Below are 19,483 nucleotides of genomic sequence, written 5' to 3' on the forward strand. Positions count from 1 at the left end.
ACCAGGAACAGCACCTGTTTCTCAAGGGCAGATAGTTCAGGGGGTTGGGTTGTTTCAGCCATGATTTTTGGAAGCATTGCAGGAAAATGCATGTTCAATCAGCACCTGGAGTAATTCTAATAGCTCTTCACTTGCAGAGGGTAAAGGAGTTAAACAGGTACCAAGTAGTACAGCAGGGACAACCCCCAACTGCTCCCATCATTCCAAAAAAGAAACTTTAAATGGCTCAGCACGCCAACATCACATTCTTACCAAGCCAATCTTCTCCATAGCAAGAGGTTTATTAGCTATCTGGGGGAGCACAGCTGATACGGCCTTGCTAGGAGGTGTCGCATGCCACAGCAAGGGGAGATTAATGCAAAGAATTTAAGGTCAATGGTTTGGGCCAGCTGCTATTTATAAAGAGGAAGCAAAGCAGAACAGCAGTATCACCTCTAGGCCTTAAGAAATGTTGTATAGTCAAGGAGAACATACTGGGAGGGCACACTTCAACCCATCTTCAGCTTTTTCTTCCATCTCCAAACCAGCAAATTTCAGAACATTTTCTCCTCTGTTCTAGTGCTGTGGTGCCAGGATCCCTAGCGCTCGCTCTCTCCCATTAGAGGGGAAGGGAGGTTATAAACAAAACCCCGACAACAGTGCTGCCTCTAATAGGACATGCGGCACGCCAGGGTTCACGATCCTGGGCATATGTAAAAGCCTTAGAGCCTATAGCCTTGCAAAGCCTCTCCAGATCTAAAAATAAGCCCTCCTTGTACACTATATTTCCTGTATTTCAGTGGTCTTCCTTTTTAAAGGGCACCTACCTAATGTCATTCCCAGGTGCAGAGATAGGAAGGACACTTTCCACAACTAGGACAGGAGTTAGGTCAAACGCTAACATTTTAGGTTGACTTGAAAAAAACGGTTTCTTCAGGAAGTGTTGATAGATATAAGTATTTAGTTTACAACACTGGACATGAAAACAAGCAGTTATCAACTATTTACAATTCCAAAAAGTGACCACATGCCCACCAAACCAGAAAATGACACTTGTCATCATATTGTGTAGTATTTAGGGGGAAAAAAAAAAAGTTAGAATGTTTCTGCTGAAAATAGAAAAAGCAGAAGTACCCCAAAATGTCCTGAAAGGACCAACAAGATAAAACCATCCAATCTGCATGTATTCAACTAATACATAAGCTGTTATTTCAAATGCATTTTTCACAGAGCAACAAAAACCCATTACATCATTTAGAGGTTTCATGGAGGTCAGATGCATCAAATAGAAAAAGTGTTTGTCCAGAATGCCTTCAGGGCATTCTTTAAAACATTTGCTCAGTATGTTCAAGTATAAACATATGAGAATTTCACAAATGATATTGACTAAAGCTAAGAGCTACAGGGAAAAAGTACAATCTCATACATGTTAGAAAAAATGTAGCTGACAGTAGAATCCAACAGCCAAAGCCTTAAGCAGCAAAATCACTAATGCCTCTGGATGGAGGTCACACTTCTAATTCAAGGGCCAGAAGTTTTCCCTATAACCTGAGTTCCATTTTCTGAGTTCTGTAAAATTTAGAGAAAGGTAAAAATAGGAGAGCTTTTACTTCCCACCCCTTTGCTGAATGTTACTGCCATGGGAACGTGTTCTGCACGCTGCCAGTTTCTTCTCAGTTAATTTCCTATTTCTCCACTAAGCCTCTGGCTCACACATGACTCACTTTTAGCACTTCAGTGAGAAAAGCATGTGCCCCATCCTATACTTAAAATTAGCAGGGCAAACTTCAGCCCCTTCTTAAGGGCCTAGGATAATCAGTCATTCTCTTCAATGAAAAATGTGCTGGTTTGTATCAGGAACCAACGTGAGCTACCCCCTTGTCTAGGCAAGGGATGAACAACATAAAGCTAAGTCCAGTATGGGGCTGGTAATCACAGCATACATCTATTTCCTCTAGATGCAGGGAGATAAACCCTTCCAACACAAATAACATCAAGGCAGATAAAATAGTTTAATATAGAGCGAGAACAAGTGTTGCATAAAAATAAGCAGAATCTTTTTCTTAAAAAAAAAAAAAAAAGTCTGAGAACTCGTATTTAAAAGAAAAGCTGTTTGGATATTGATCCTGTAGGTGAGTCATGAATGCAGGAGCTACAGCACAGTTCTACAGGAGAGTTCAGGATTTTCCTAGCTTCTCCATCCACTAAACCCAGAGGAAGATCTGTGGAGCAAGAAAAAAAACCAACACAGCAATGAGTGCTAGAGTCTCCCTCAGGCAGTATTAATTCAGCAGATCTCTCAAACTTCCAGTCTCCCTAGTATCAGAAGCTTATTATGAGAATGCATTGGTATTTCTACCTTCTTTTACCTGAGACTGCATCAACACACACTAACTAGATATAATTATGCTTATTCTAGAGCCTACCATCCGCAGAGATACGTGCTCTCTCTACTTGGCAGGGAAACAACAAAGTTTAAGAAACTTGCTAAAAGTAATCCCGCAAGCCAGCGGCAGAGTGGATGACAGAGTTAACCTCAGCTCTTAGTCCCATTCTTTAACTGTAAAAATCATCACCTCAATTCAGCTGGAAAAGTACCGATTTATTTCACTCCTTGTTTCAACCTGATAAATGGAGTAGATACTAGATTCACACATGCAGCTTGAGCACACGCATCATGTGCCTGAGAGGTGGAGAAAGAGCATGATCTAACTGAAAATTCTCTCTTATATGAAAGATTAAACTCACTGGAAAGCACACATTCAGAGCCTGGACTTTGAGCTCTATGCAGTGCCACCAGAAAGGAAATCAGAACTATTATGTTACTGCTACTTTCAAAGCTTGCTCTTGTAAACCATTCAACTGTTTTATTCTGATTCTGTTCGTATTTTTAATGAAGAGTTAGACACAAAATGGTACTTACGTGTTAGATGATCCAAAACCAAACCCTGAAAGAAATGCAAGATTAGAAAAATAATTGTTAAAAGGTAAAATGAATGCATAACATTTGTAGTAAATGTCCCCTCCCACACACAGATTGAAAAACATTTCTTTCCTGCCTTAGGCCAGGGAAAGAGTGATGGGCAAACAATGAAAGTCAAATCTCCATCTAGAAGAAAAGTGACTTGCCTTGGTTCCTAAGAGGGCTTTGCTTTCACTGCTAATCAGCTAGGTCCATTCATTAGTAGCAACTGCATACAATGTGCCTGGTTTATTCACCTCTCCATGAAAATAGAGGGCTGCTTTCTGAAGATGAAGCTTGTGCTTAATGCAAGCCAATGGTGACAGGCAGACCACCAATGAACATATCCTCTCTCAAAGGCTCTGTTCTCAGCCCTGTGTCAATCACTGCAGCTTCACTGAATTACATCAGATAAAAATTCGGCCATTGGTGTTCTAGCTCAATTTTCCAGTGCATATTCTTCTGACATTAAGTACTTACATACAGATACCCATGCATATGGTACTTTCCTTTGAGAAGAAAGAACAACTCCACAAAAAGGGGTGCAAAGCAATAATCTGATGAGGTGTGCAGAAGAAGAGTGATTTACTGACATGCCACACAGCCAATCAAGTGATGGAATTATGAGCTAACGTCTGAGAAGACGCTACCCTGCAGCTCAGTTCTCCAGGACACAGTGCCTTCCCTATAGCATGACCAGGACCAGGCAGATTTTTGACAGGGAGATGAGGAGTCACACCCAAGTTCCAGGGAAAAATGGAGACATAGGGCCTGTTAAGTTCATTATATTTTAGCTTCCCCTACCTCCTCCACCTGTCCCAAAAGCTGAGAATCCACTGCCTTGTGTGCCGAAACCGGTACCCTGCTGTGACAGCGATCCAAATGTTGGGGTATTTTGATTTGCTAGCGTGCCAAACGATGCTGTATTGTTACTGGTACCACCAAACCTGCAGTTTAGAGAGAAAATTTGTGTTTGCAAGCACCTTCTCACTTACACAGCAAGTTTGTCCCCATACCCGCAATGATAACAGTGCACTCCTTAAACGAGGATACATAAAAAAAGCGAGACCACCTGATATGAATAATTATAATTGTTCATTCTGGAAAGTGATTTTCTGGTTTGGGAAAGGCTATCATACGTACAAATGTCTGCTCAGCTGCCATTCTGTGCCAGGCAGAAAGGCAAATATGTTCATGCTTACACAGGGTAATGTTTTCAAGTGCTTGGAAATACCAACTCCTGCCATCAAATGGAATATATTAATTCACCCCTTTAAGCTCGAAAGTACAGCATTGTTTCGTTTCACAAACAGGGCAGCAAACACAGAATTGGTTTGAGCTACTCATGGCCAGAGCACAAAGCAGAACCTAGATACAGAGCCCAGACTCTCAACTTTCAGATGGTACCTTACCACTGCCCATGTAAACTGTCTGCAGATTTCTCAATTCCTTTCTCTCCCCAGCCCATTTTGAATCACACACAGTTCCAGTGCTTTCCTGAAGATCTGCACCTACGTGGCACTTCTCCCCACCACCTTTGGTTTACTTCCCTAAATGCTTTTGGGGACTGAAATAAGAAACACTTTTATGTATGGAAATTGGTCTCCCTTCTCCACCCACTCTGTCCAACCAGGTATTGTAGAGCTATCAGCACGACACGCTAATGAGACCACAATATGCATTACGGTTCTCTGCTCCCCCCATAGACTTCTCCCAATTCTGAACGTAAGAGGTGCACTCAAAAAATGAGCTTCAATTTTTTCTCTAACTTAAAACTGGGAAAAATGCAGACACAAAATTGTCAAATGACAAGCTCCGCTAAAGCTCTGCAAGTGCACAATGCTACTACAACTAACCCAGCACCAGCCCTCCCCTGAGCAGACAGTTGGTGAAGTCAAATAGCGTGCCAGCTTTGCAAGGCTGTGCCTCACACAAGCTACTGTCATTTCTGACCTAAAATATGAACTGACAGCACATTAACCCACCTCCCCATCCATCCAGATCTAGTAGACTTTAAAAAAAAAAACAAAAACCAAACAAACCAAAAAAACCCAAGCCACATCAAAACATATTTCTCCAGATAAAAGACAACCCTTGTAGCAGTGTGACAAGCAATTCATCTGGTAAAGGACATCACTTCTCCTATCCCAGACACTGTCAACCACAGACACCACTTCCATATACTGCATTAGCTACAATGGGCAGTTCAGTGACTTTGCATCTTTGGCCCTGCTAACCATCCCCTGTGCCTCTGGTTTGGCTCTTGACCAATGTACCTTGCAGACAACTTCAGCCCAGAACCACAAATGTGATTTTCTCAGCATTGGCAGAACAGGTGTTGCAGTTCTTTTTTAAAAGAAGCAAGATGGGGTGATGCGTTTGAGAACAAGAGGTTCTTACAGTGCTCCATCTCCTCAGGACTAGACCACTAAACACACACCCGGCGAAAGGAAGTGGAGGTGAAAATAGTGACATGGAAACTTGTGGTTCAAACTGTTTCTTTCAGTTACAACTAGAAGAACATGCCTGTTGAAAAAATGCTAAGCATAGTAGGAACAGAGAAACAGCTTAAGCTATGGAACAGATTTATTTTTTTTTAAACATATAAAAGACCTGAGATACAGTCATCGCCTGGTAACAATTTAATCAAACCTATCTTGCCTGGATTTTCAGGTCTTTTGTAAAGCTCCTATACAAAACAGAATTGAGAGGCACTTGAGGTTAGTTTATGAAAGCAAAACAGTATTTGCTCACAAACAGTTGGAATTGCAGACTTTGAAGAAGTGTAGTGGTTTCTATTTTTGACACCCAAGTCATTTATCAAGTGATGCAGATTTTTCAGAACTGAAGCAGCAATGAATTGCATGTATTAAGTTAGCAGGGTGTTCTCAGGAACTCAGAGCTAATACTGCACAACGTATTGGCAAGTAACATCTCTGGATTTGGGATTTTTAAAGTTTCATTTCAAGAGAAAGGCAGAAAGGAAGTCCTGCACAGATGCTACATTATACTGCAGAATTAAACTATTGCTCAAAATTTTGCAGTAAGATTTGGGTTTTGTAAAGCTGCCTGGGAATTTTGCACGCTCTTTTAAATTTTTTTAAAATCAAAATCAAATTCCTCAGGCAACTCTGAAAATATCAGACTGAGTCTACACCTTTCTAATAGAGAAGAAATTCTCAAAACTCCCCACAAGTTAAGCCAATGAATTATCTTTCTTGAGTCTGCAGACTGCTTATGCAAGACCTCTGTTTGCATCGCCATGCTTCTTGTTCTGAATCCCGTCTTATCTTTAAGCTTCCAACATTGTCACTGAGCGCATCCAGTTTCAGTACAAAATCCTGCAGCACAATGGCTGAAAGTTGGAACGGAACAAAATATCAGCTGAATTGAAGCTAAGTTGTCCCTACAAGCACATCCTTCTTTGTGGGGATTTAATTAAGCTGCCTCTATTTTTACCCTTTCCAAAGGGACTCTCCAATTTGCTGCACCAGAGTTCAGGACATAGCAGAAGGACCTAGCTGAAGCCTCCCACAGCTCAGGGGTGCCCTGGCAGATGGGCATCTGCCTAACCTCATGGGGAATTAACAAGTTACGCTTCTAGATGTTCTAATGTGCCTTACGTAAAGGCAGTTCCTCCTGAAACTAAAGACAAATGCTTGTGAAATATGTAAACCCTAAGACTGGGAAGGCATCCAGTTTCCTCTTTTCACTGGAAGTTTTTCTTTTTTTAATTGGGTCTATTCAGTCTGAATATAATTGTAGGGCGTGAAGGAGAGTTGCTTGCTGGTAGTGCCATGTTGAAGAAGTGCATTTGCTGCCTATTGCAGAAGCTGCTTTGCAAGGTTTGAAATTCTGTATAATAGGAATAATGTGCTGTCTGCTCTGGTGCCAAGCACAGGCTTAAGGGGTAAAGAAACAGGTAAAAACAATCAGTGTGGGATAAACACAAATTGCTCTGGGAGCACAGGCTGTCACAAGGGCTTCGTCCCACCCCACAAAGGTGAGAGAAGAGACTGAATTCTCATTAGTATCTCTAGGCCAAATCTCACTAGTGGATAAGGTGGCTAGACAGAGTCACAGATAATGATATTTATTATTTTCTTTGCTAGGCATAGTTTGTAGGCCTAGAGTTGAACTCATTAAACGTGCACACAGAAAATACTCCTGCATTTCCTTAGACGCTTGCAAGATGACTCACATCCCCCCTCACCCTGCCCCCCACCCCAATCTCTAAAGATAAAGATTCAACATAGTAGTTTCAGCATTAAAATGAGATCATACACATTATTTCCTTTGGGGTTAAAGCCTTATTTCTATGCCTTTTTTATATTTAAAAAACAAACAAGCAAAAAGCCCCAGAACCCCCACAAACCAAGGATACTTAGAGCTTAGCCATCAATCGCAGAATATATTCTTTACATTAATGCAGCAGAGGTAACAGCATAATAGTTTTTGTCACGCAAGAACATTGTTTTCCCAAACCCTGGACCCTGGTTGGCTTACCCAAATCCTCCAGCGCTGGCTGCTGCTGTACCCTCGCCGAACACTTTGCCTCCCGTTGAGCCCAGAGGGCTTGAAAAGGTTGGGGCTGAACCGAATGCTGGCACCCCTCCAAACCCAGGGGATCCCCCGAAAGTCGGAGGGCTGCCAAACACTGGAGCAGCACCGAAGCCACCTGAGCAAAACAGAGGCAAAAAAGGGAAAAGAACGTCACATAAACAATAATGCAGAAAGAGAAAACAAAACCTAGATTTCCAAGTAGACAATCTCCATAATGGGGGTGTTCATCTTATCATGTGGACACAGCATTATTTATAAAACTAACCGCCACAAAGCTTCCAAACTGCAAGGTATTTTGTTACAAAAGACATGGATAAAAGTGCCTGAATGCATGCAAAAAAACTGCAACTGAGTAAGAGACTATCCAGAAGAAAACCACATTCTGGGTCTCTTGAACATTTGAGCACAAGATCAACTCAATCCCCAGAGCTGTACTGGAAGGTGGTAATATATCATGCATGCGCTTGCACACTGTGAAGGAATCTCCACTTGCTTTATATAAAAAAGACCAGTATCTTAATCGTGAGATAGCAAACATGCACAATAACCAAGTTATAGTAAAAATACACACAACAGGTGCTAGACTGATGCTTTTATTATTATTATATAAAAAAAGACATATCCATCCTTCATCATAAAACTAGCACTCCTTACCAGAAAAAAAGCGTAGCTTATGCAGTCAGTTTTAAAGTAAAGTTCTGCTCATCACCATTTAAACAAATTACTATCCAAAGGAACTGCATGTAACAATGCAGACTGAAAAGTCTCCTGTAAAGGTCACCTTTGTGAACATTTGCTGCTGTGGTTTGGTTGCAGTGTTTTACTCTGGCTTCTAATCTAAAGCTGTGGAAGGACATAAAAGTGTCCTGTGGACAGAATTTCATACATGCAAGTGCTTAAACTGGAAGAACTCCCCAGTGCAATGGACAAGTCACCCCCATCTCTTAAGATCAGAGGGTAGATTGCAAGCTTGTTTTTTAGGTGCTCCAGTGATGCAAGAAGATTCAGGAGGCAGGGTCTTATCTAATCCTGGTTTAAGTGGTGGAAACTAAGATGCAATGATTAAATGCCAGGTCAGTGGAACTGCACAATTCCTGCAGGGAATCAAGAACTGAACTCTGCTGTTGGCAATTTCTGCTTGGGGTTTAGCTGCCTTCTGCAGGTCTGAATGGACTTCTACCCAGCTTATTTTATTCTACGTTCATCTGCTGATATTATTGGCCTGTTTCTAACTGACATTGTGGAACATGAAGGACACCTGCCCTTTTGTTTGACTAGGGATGAGGATGGGATACCACCACACATTTTAATACCCTGGGTGAAATTCCAGTCCATGTCAAGGTAATGGATACTGTTTGGCTGTAAACACAAAAGGTCTGGGAAAAAAAAAACAAAACAATGCTACGCCTAAATTATTTAAACACAGATCAGATATCTTGTTACCTCTATCTCTAGGACATTAGACTATTTATCACAGGGGCTGAAGCTTTGCTCAGCATACACTCTCTTCTGCAATGCCTATTAACATGTTTCACTTTCCTTTCTCCACTATTTGTAAGTGGTGAAACCAGGACAAAGGGGGATTCAAATCAAGTAAACCTTTCCACTGCAGCTGGGAGAGGAAGACACACTATTCATTTCAGTATTTAGCAAATATAACCAGAGGAGAGAAGGCTCTGAGGGGCTCTGTCAGAGTGGATGTGCCTTCTGCAGAAACCTCTTGAAAAATCCCATCTCAAGAAGAATTTTGAAACCAAAATAGTAAAAAGCAAGGAAAGAGTCACTGGGTGAATGAAAGAAGAACTTCCTTCAGGAATGCCTTTCTCCTCCTCTAGTAAAAATAACAGATGGGAGGTATGCCTGAGACAAGAAACTCAGTCCGCTACCAAGTGGAATGCAATACTTGAGAGCCACTTTACAAATGGCTGTTGGATCTGATAGCATCATCATTACGCTCTCACCCACTTCACTAACATGAGAGCACTGCTACTGCCAAAGCAGAGAGTGCTTCCTCTCAAAGCACTGCTTCTCCAAAGGGAGCTCTTGAGCACCATTGTCTCAAGACAACTTCAAGGATGACCAAGCCTCCCCTACTTCCCCCAGTGATGAAGCTTCAATAGACACACTTGGAGCAGCACATCTATCTTCATCAATGTTCACTGTAAGAATGGTCTGAGGACAGAGAAGAAAAGCTTTGCTCTGCCTGACCCTTTGGGCCTCCATTTTTGCCTGGTAATTAACAGAATGAACATTTTGCCATTCAGTCCTAATGAACATATCACAGTCACCACTACTTTTGTGGCTTGCTCTTTGGGCAGATGACAGTAAAAAGAAAAGAGGTTTTGTGAAATTTCCAATATTTGATTCAATTAACTCAATCAACAGAGAGAGCAACAGCTCAGCCACAGAAGAAAGTACGATGACAGGTCAGACTGATTTCAAAAGAGAAGGACTTGAAGCATGTCTGATACGAATTTTATGAGGAAGCGTTCCCACTGTAGACACTTGTGCATTCACTCACATGAAGAAATGGGGACAAAAAGGGTTACAAAACCCACAGTGAAGTTTGGAAGATAATATTCCAAGGAAGCATCTAAAATAGGAAAAATTTATTCAGTTCCATGTTCTATACTCTTCAATGTACAGTACATAGCTCTCTGCTCTTAAACTGCAACAGGAATTTCTGGAATGAACACCTGAAAATGTAGTTTACTGGATGCTTTTCTGCACAAGAGATTGTAAATCTCTGCCTTGAATCCACCAGCTAAAGTTCCATTCACTAAGCCATTAGTTATTTTCTATTTGTTGTTCGGAGACAATTCCTGTACATGTACTGAGTCCAGGCTGTAGACATCTATATGGTATAATACTCTACTAAATATCTCTCAGGTAAGTGTGGGTGTTCATAGTGAGTGGATTAACAAAGTACCTGCTTTGTTTGGACTGGAGAACCCAAAGCCTTGAGATGCCACGCTTCCACCACCAGAGCTGAAAGTGCCTGTAGGCTTCTGGTCTCCAAAAGATGAGCTGCCAAATCCAAAAGTCTTTGCTCCACTGTTTCCAAATAAGCTCGAAGAATCTGGGGAGATGAAGAATACTTGTGAAGCTCATATCAGACAATATGCTACATTACACTTCATTAGCTGGATCAGAAGAAAGGGAAATGCCTTTTACTTCCCCAACCCCCAAGCACAAAATGAACACTACATTGAAAACAGCACTCTACAGAGAGAAGCCAAGTTTTCCCTTATTCCTACAGGGCTTTGTAGTTCCACGAAGACCCATTCTCGATCTGGTAGACCACTGACAACCCTTTATTGCTACAATCTAGCAAATCACAGTGATGGACCATTTGTTTAGTTGCATCCCGTGCTGCAGTCACTAAAAGACGATCCCTCAAGCAAGAAGTCACAGCAGCTAGAATCAGTCTCTTGTAACAACATAAATATCAGTCCACCACAAATTAAAGATTCTCAGCTATTTTGGCAATGGCCAGTATTTCTTAACATGACTATCTGACAGGACCTTAAAGTAGGAGCCAAACTTTTCCAGCCTTACTGAGAAATAACTCAAGCTTTAATCTTTCACAAGGCTGCACAGAGTTTTAGCATCTAGTGGCAGGACACAGAATAACCAAAGCTCTTCTCCGGTGAACCATCTGCTTTATTTCATCACAAAACCCAGCACTGCAATAAAGGAGGAATAAATTAGCAAGGTTAGGGAACTGACCTCAACCATTAATCCCAATGGATCATTAAAGATGTAATAAAATAAATGGATTTGCTCTCCCAAGACTTGAAGTGCTACTTCTAGCCACTTGCAGCTAATTCTACAGCTTTGCTTTGTTCCCCTACTTTTATGTCTTAGACACTGCTTCCCCTTCTTTGTGCTTTCTACCTGCTGGACTCCACCCCTTCTGTTGTCCCCTTCTGCCAAACTCAAGTCACAAGTGATGAAATCACAAAGCCCGGCAGTCTCATTAAATAAAAGCCACACTTAAGAAATCATTATGAATAGGTTTTGTGACACCAAAATCCATGTAACAAGTGCAGATCTGCAATAGCTGCACATGAAAGGCATGAGAGTGCCTGCTAGTATTTCAAACTAATTGCTACAGCAGACAGTAGCATACATGCATCTCAGCTCAAATTTTAGAGTATTACCGAGACCTGTTAGCCCAAAAAACCTCAAGACTAGTGTGTTTTTAACTTGACTCTGGCATTTAAAAAAAAATAATCATTACACTAATAGACAGTGATTGATTCTTGCCTTTACTGTTAATCCTTCATAGCTTCTAGAAAAAAATTCTAATAGTCCCTTAAAGTCCCTGGTGCAAAGGAACCTGAGGGTAGCTTTAATGTATTCTTAACTACTTTTCATGCATCCTTTTGTTAGGTTGGTTGGCTGGGCAAGAAGCAACGTGTGGGAAAGTTGGTGTGGCGCCTCATGTACGGATTGATTTCGCTGAAACACCCACGCGGACTGATGTCTTTTAGCTGACAACTGGAGGAAAAGAAAGGACAAGTGCCAAGTTCCTCCTCCCAAAGAGGGCTTTAACACAATTCCTCTCATCTACCCAGCTTTCACAATGCTTGTACAAGTTTATCTGTGAGAAACCCACCCTGTCTATCAAACCTGGATAAAAACTGATAAAAGGAACTCTATAATTCTGCTTCCTTACCAAAACAGACCACATCTCCGAACCAACCACTGAGCATATTTATTTTTCTTTACTACATCCATGTGACTGAAAAAATTCACATCTCCTAGACACAAAAAATGACTTATCCATATATTATAGCAAGTTTTGATAAAATATCTTGCATGTGCTGCATAAAGATAGCCATTTCTACGACAAAGCTGAGGAAACTGCTATCCATCACATACTACTTAACTTGGTTTCTCTTGAGCATAGGATTCTTTACAATTTTTACAGTGTTAGGGCAGATGAGAAATAATTAAAGCTTTCTAACTTCCAACCAAGTTGGAAGCAGAAATTCAGTGACAAGAATTTAGAGTATTTGATTTTAAAGAACCATTTGGCCAAGAATTCCCTACAGTATATATTCTTCACACTTCTTGCATCCGCTTGTTTGTTTCAACAGCTTCCCTACTTGTTTTCCACAAACCTAAAAGAAAAATTCTGGATTACACATCATGCATACTCTCTGTCTCTGCTACCCCCTAGAAGCCTTTCATGTTAACACTGAATTTACTCAAAGACAACTAGTGGCAGAAAAGCAGATGGGATCACAAAAGCAGATGGAAATGACAGTACATTTTCTATTCTTGTTTTGTTCACTTACTCTGGGAAGCTGCAGATCCAAATCCTCCACTGGAGGAACTGAAGGGATTCTTATTGGCTGCATCCTGACTTGGCTTTCCTCCCAAACCACTGAAGAAGCCTCCATCTCTCCCACCACTTCCAGCTCCAAACAAACCTCCACTGGACGAAGATGGCTGCTAGAACACAAAAAGGACAAAAAAGGGGATTTAAGATAAGTCAAAACAGCACAGGCCCCCAAGGCTGATTTTTCTGTCTGGCCTGTTCCTCTGGATGTATGAAGGGGCTGATGAACCAGCAAGCAATTACCTTCCAACATGTAATGCAATGAAATCTTATTTAAGTCTTAAACCTTGCCTATAGTACAGAATAATGCCTTTGAAACTTGCCCTACACTGTCCACCTTCCACTTAGCATGGAATAAAGGCAGGTGACTTACTGCATGTCTATCTCATCTGGCATGTGATAAAATGTTTTTCTCCTCATACCCCTTGGAAAACATTCATGCGGATGCTGCTGTGGTACCCACTATAACAGCAAATATCTTCGGTACAGACTGGGACACTTTTTACTAAGCATATCAAATTGTTGGGTTTTCTGTTTTGGTTGGGGGTTTTGGTTGGTTTTTTTGTTTGTTTTTAATATATCAGAAGTAGGTAGGGAACCCTGAACAAGTCCACTATACATAACAGTGTCTTGTTTCTACAAAAACCAATAAATACTTGCCTGGCCAAAGACAGTGCCTCCAGTATTAGCTGCTTGCCCAAACACAGAACCTGTGTTACTAGAACCAAAACCTGCTAAGAAAAGAAAGGAAAATAAACCACCAGAACAATTACCAGGGTGTAAGACAATTGAGGGAGGTGACACTAGTCCAGAACAGGGAGAGGACGGGTCTCCCATGCCAAAACACAGGGATACAAATGATGTTACCAAATGTATGTAGGCTGGACAAATTTAAAGTATGTGCCAACACACAAATAATCAATTCTGTTGAAAGTTTATCTGAAAGTCATTCTCCTTTTCTCTTCAGCCAACTTAAAAACAAACAGAAAATAAAAGGTCTTTTCACTTGTGGGACTGTTGCTAACAATATAAGGGAATTGAATTTCTGTTAACATTGCTATAATAATGCTGTAAGTCATGAACAAGCACTGTAGCATTCTGATTGCCCTTGGGTAGGGAGGATCTGAGCTTTGTTACCTAAAGATTCCCGTTATAGATAATGAAATGTTTTGATTAAAAAAAAGAACTCCCCATTCCATTTCCCAGTTCACTTAAATGTGCATTTTGTAATAAAACTTGCATTTCTATAATTAGAATACCTTTCTCAAGCAGAGTTCGCTTCCCCCAATTTAACTATTCTCTGTTACTGTAGTTAAAATGAGCAAGCAGTTTGCCTACAGTGCCATCATTTTTAATTAAATGAGCCTAATTAGTTTGTCTTCTTTGGAAATACAAGTTCTCTATTATTATTATGTACTTTTCACTTTTCCATGGGAGCTCTCTGAAGATTGTACAGACAAAGCTTTGGAAAAAACCAATATATTGTAGCAATGTGGAAAGCAAAAGGAGACTGACAAAGAAGGTTTGGTCTGTGCAAGTATTCAATTTAACTATGTAGACAGGTAGCTGATGGTCATGTTACTGCTAGATTTAATTTTGAGATGTCTCCAAATGCAAAAGCGGATTTAACAGGTTAGTTCCTTGCTAACCCATCACCTTGAGGGCTTAAAATTTTTTTGCCATCCCAGATTGTGACACAGTACTATACCTGGCTATACAGCCAATGTTGAACATACTTAACGCAGCCCACTGAAGGAAGTGCTGCATCTGTATTCTTTGCCTTGATTATGGTCTCAGAGCTGCCTTGCCACTTCAGTGTAACAATTTACAACAATGTACTAGTTTAAGATCTTTTACACTACGCTGAATCCAACCCACTTATTGTGCAACAGGCAGGACAAAACAATTCAAAATTAAGTCAAGGTAGACTTGTAAGTATAAAATGAATGCAAGATTGGGTTGAAAAGGCTACATTCAGAGGCCTACTGATGAATAGCAAAGCAGAGCAAAAGCTTCTTTGGTCTCCAACGTTAGCCTCCCTCTCACACACACTGCAGCTCCTATTCTTTCTAGTTGGAAAAAAAAATACCCACACCAAAAAAACCCAAACAAACAAACAAAAAAACCACCATCAAGTGCCATAGGGGGGAAAAAAAAAAGGCATTAAAAACTGTCCTACTTTCCCCAGTGATATACTGCTCTCTGTACTTCAGCCAGACAGCGCCGCTGGGATATCGCATCTCCCTGCAATTTGTTCTTACCTGAAGCTTGGCAGAAGCTGAACCCAGCAGATGATGTTGTAGTAGTAACGGCAGCAGCACTACCAAAGACGGATCCCCCTTGGCCAAAGCCAGCGTTCTGCCCAAACACTGGAGGGCTGCTTTGTCCAAACAACCCACCTCCAGTGCTGGCAGGTGGCTGTCCAAAGGAAAAGGAGCTGGCGCTGTTGGTGCTAGCCGGTGCTCCAAAAACACTGCCACTGCTTGAGGCCGCTGTGGAAGCCGCTGGCTGGCCAAAGGTTGGCATTGTCCCAAACCCAGACTGGCTAAAGGTAAAACCACCTGAAGAACTGCTTGCTGGTTGCCCAAAGGTTGGTGCTTGTCCAAAGGTTGGCTGACCAAAGCCCCCGGTAGTGGTGGTGCCGAAAGCAGAAGTAGCAAAACCTGAGCTGGCAGCCTGTGTGGTAGCGGTGGCAGTGGACAAGGTACTGGTGGTGAGTTGCCCAAACGGAGAGGATGCTGTGGTACCTGCTGGTAGTTGTCCAAAAACAGGTGGTGTGGAAGGAGCAGCAGTTGCATCACCAGCAGGCTGGCTAAATGCTGAGCCAGAAGAGCTGGAACTTGGAGGCTGAGAGAACACCGAGGAGCCTGCAGAAGTGGGGGCAAACACAGAGGCACCCACAGCTGGACTTTGAACACATGTAGTAACATCAGAGGTAGCAGCCAACGCACTTGTGGCTTCTGCAGGAGAGGCAATGTTTGTTGCAGAGGTTGTCGCTGAGACATTCTGATCTGGTGGGACAGATGCAGAGGTGGCAGGAGGCACCGGTGCCTTCAAATCACTTGTGGAGGCAGGAGTAGTAACAGCATCTGGGGGATGTGCTGCCGACGTGGTGCCAGAGCCCCCAGAGACGGTGTCCCCGGCCGTGGCCTGGGGTAAAGCGGGTTCTTTAATGGACTCTGAAAGCTGTATCTGTGGTTGTGGTGACTGCGTCATTGGAAGTGAAGGCCCAGCTGCTACAGCTTCATTTTCAGATGGCTTTTCTGACACAGACGGTAATTTGGCATCCCCTGCACCCTTATTAGAAGTTGCAGCAGGGACAGCAGTTTGTGATGAACTCAAGAAATTTCCAAATGAGAGGGACGTTGAAGCAGTGAGAGTAGAAGGGGTAGAGGTGGATGTGCTCATACTGTTTGCTTGCTGAATACCAAATGAAAAGGTGGGTTTGTTGCCACTAGAGCCTCCAAGATTAAATACCCCAGAAGACCCTGTGTTGGTTATCTGGACATTGCCAAAGAGACTGCCTGTGGCACTGGTACTGATGGACGGGGATGCCGTGCTAGCTGACGTGACTGCCGTTGAAGCAGCTTCTCCAGCTTTTCCTAATGACAGAGGAGCACCAAAAGTAAACCCAGAAGGTATTGTAGATACTTTAGTTGACTGTGCTCCTGCAACACTGGTAGATGGTGTTTTAGTGGTGGTCTTGGCATTATCATCTACCTGACCAACCCGTAGTCCTGAGAAACTCCCAAGTGTTTCCCCAGCTAGATTGCCCTGAAACAAGTGATCTCCTGGTTTAGATGGAGGGATATCCAACTTGCCAGAGGCTGTGGAGGGAGCAGATGTTGTTACAGCAGGTTTGTTTGACTGGGTGCCATCTGCTGAGGAGCTATTTCCTACTAAGGCTCCTGGAGCACTTGCTGGCTTCAGGGATCCAAAAGCAAACGAGCTCTCGGGGACTACTCCAAATTTGGAACCCCCAGCAAGCGAAAATGAATCGGTCTGGGTGGACTCTTTAGCAGGGGCTGTCAGTGAGAGAGACAGAAGTTATAAATTGAGTTATGGTATGCAAAGCTCATTTATCATTCTTACAAAATTGCATGCGTTAGTGCTTCACAGATTGTTAGATAGTGCTCTTGCCTCAAAACTATAAAGCCTCTGACCATCAGGTAAATGCCACTTCCATGTGCATTCAGGAGACAACAGTGACATCTGAAGCCTTTATGGACAGGGTTGCAGTGACAAACACTGTTACTTTCATGTCATAGCCTCCACTTAACCATCCTTCTCTTTGAGTACAGACAACTTCAGCCTTTGGCTCCTATCTCTTTTTTAACAGTTTGATAAAAACATAAAAGACCTGGTTAGTACAGACCATTTGCTGTTAACACCATTTTCACCCCTTCTTACTTGGTTCAGCTAAACAATTCCTGACATTCACCAAAGAACTCTGTTTAAACCAATGGCTCAGAACAGAGTTTGGGTCATACAAACACTTTCTGGCACTTGAAAAGTCTTCTACAGAATCAAATCTTTCTTTACAAATTCAACTATTTATAGACCACTGACCAGTTTCTAGACAGCCTGTTTTCAGCTTTGAAAGACTAGAGAAAAGCTCTCAAATGTAATTGCCAAAGCACCTCCACTTATAAGATATACTGCTGTCCAGCAGTGTGAAACTGCTGAAGTTTTAAGGGAGACTGGACTAGTTTTATCTGATGTATTGTCATTTTGTTTCTGAGCACCACACACAAATCTTGACTTGAAGACATTGCATTGGTGTTTGGACTATGGGTTGATTTGGACAAGGTACAGGAAATCTGCACGGAGATCAAATAACAAAGAGCAAAAGCTTCTTAGCACAGCTGGTATTATCCTTGTGTTTTACCCTATATTAAGTATATTTAAGTATATTAGTAACTGACACTGAATAATGTAGCATTTGTTTCCTCCCGAGGCACTAAATTTCCTTCTGTTCTTCTTCCATCACCAGCTAACAGAGGCAAAGGTGCTCCTACCATTTCCTGGAGCAGCGTGAAGTAACTGCCCTCACACAACGCTGTTGTTTACAAGTCTGTCTCCTGCACCTCCCACTCCTCCTTTAATCAGTGTTATTTACCTAAGCTAACTGAATCTTCAAGTTTTAAGCCAAGTTAGTTCTCTCTGCTTAACGTCAACAGAGTATTAGTAGCGTTGCTGTGGCTGTGATGGTCTAAGGGTATAAGCAAGCCAAGATTTGTAAGAAAAGGTGGTATCCTTTATTAGAGCAACCAGTAACATTGGAAGTGAGATTTTGACCATACAATCTCTTTTGCAAGACTGAAATTAGAGGCAGAAAGCTTCAAGAATATTATAAAACAGATGTATCAGTCCCCTTTTTGCAGACTGGGCAAATATGGTCTACCTACGAAACAGAAAGGCGGCCTATATATCACCAACTCAGTTTTAGAAGCCAGACAAAGCCATCCCAAGCATTCCACTCCCATTACTAAATGCTCCTTCCACTTAATGACAGCTTTCTGTGTCAGACCACCTCGGCAACTTTAAATCTACAGATTAAAGACAGCAGAGGAAATGACTAGGGATGTTACCCTTTTCATAAACTAGTACCTCCTAGATGTTCTTGGCAGCAAATATTTTGCTTACTCTTAATCAAAAGGCAGGTGGCCTAGATTTCTCTGCATTACAGGGCATAATCCAGCATACGTATATAAAGTTATTGCAGCTACTGCAATTTTAATAATAGAACTGCAACATAAAACAAGAACCACAAGAATTAGGAAGAGTAAGCATTCTCTTAGCAGGGAAGAGGTGTTGTTTGCACACTCTTCCAAACTAACCTTGCGAGGAAGCAAGGCTGGGCAGCGTCGGTGATGAAGCAGCTGATGTGACAACACCAAAATTAAATCCAGACCTAGGAGGAAAGAGCAGAAAGGGAAAGAATACACTTAGCTCAAAGTGTTGAAATTTCCACCCCATGATTAACACAGCTTTGAGACTCAGATTTCCAGTACAGACTTGCACAAAGTCAGGCACACAGGCACAAGAACAGTTTCTCCAACAACTAAACAGGCAGGGAGAAGTATGCACGCAGACTGGGCTCCATTTGTTTTCCCTCTGACAAGGTTTCTAGAGGGTTAAAGAGAGTCAGAGTTCAAAGTTCTTCTGACCACTCCTCATCCTCCCATATTCTCTCCTTTCTGCTGTATGTTTCTTCCCCATTCAGCTCAGCAGGTGAACACCGTGCACCAAATCCTGATAGCTTTTGGGAGACTAGAAAGAGCAGAAGCCACAGTGGAGACTACAGTTTATTTAAAAGAGCTAAAAGGTAAGATACAGTGCATGTACAAAAGGGAATAACTGGATACTACCACCCATCAAAAAGGAGATCACTCATAGCAAGACAGAAATTAAGTTTCCGTGACTATTTCACACTAAAAATATTCTGTCTTGCAAAAATACTGTGATCTTTCATAATGAGCACTGCGGTCCTCCAGAGACCTTCATTCCCTAAGGCTTTTTAAGCTTTCTCCAATTCTCAAAAACCAGCTGCTAATATAGAAGTCAGGCTGCGTAACTAAGACATCACTGACAACTGCACTGTATTGAGCATATGGTTTACAGACCGA

At 41.9% G+C, this 19,483-nt stretch overlaps 1 protein-coding gene across 3 annotated transcripts in view; it reads right to left on the minus strand.

The window, feature by feature from the left end:
• Positions 1-1,972: 1,972 nt before the first annotated feature.
• Positions 1,973-19,483, minus strand: part of NUP214 (nucleoporin 214kDa) — a 45,283-nt gene continuing 27,772 nt past the window's right edge. Inside the window, exons 28-36 of one of the 3 annotated variants that reach the window (XM_010570901.1) lie at positions 18,695-18,768; positions 15,116-16,879; positions 13,515-13,585; positions 12,811-12,964; positions 10,434-10,583; positions 7,448-7,619; positions 3,746-3,888; positions 2,903-2,927; positions 1,973-2,201 (exon numbers count right to left, since the gene is read on the minus strand). In XM_010570901.1, the coding sequence (XP_010569203.1) occupies positions 2,168-2,201; positions 2,903-2,927; positions 3,746-3,888; positions 7,448-7,619; positions 10,434-10,583; positions 12,811-12,964; positions 13,515-13,585; positions 15,116-16,879; positions 18,695-18,768 (2,587 nt within the window). In that variant the 3' untranslated portion in view covers positions 1,973-2,167. Of the gene's footprint in view, positions 2,202-2,902; positions 2,928-3,745; positions 3,889-7,447; positions 7,620-10,433; positions 10,584-12,810; positions 12,968-13,514; positions 13,589-15,115; positions 16,880-18,694; positions 18,769-19,483 lie in introns of all 3 variants that reach the window. The other 2 variants (XM_010570900.1, XM_010570899.1) reach the window with 2 other exon arrangements.

Source organism: Haliaeetus leucocephalus, unplaced genomic scaffold (genome assembly GCF_000737465.1).
Source record: "Haliaeetus leucocephalus isolate CR32 unplaced genomic scaffold, Haliaeetus_leucocephalus-4.0 Scaffold306, whole genome shotgun sequence".
In the NCBI taxonomy this organism is placed as follows: Eukaryota; Metazoa; Chordata; class Aves; order Accipitriformes; family Accipitridae; genus Haliaeetus; species Haliaeetus leucocephalus.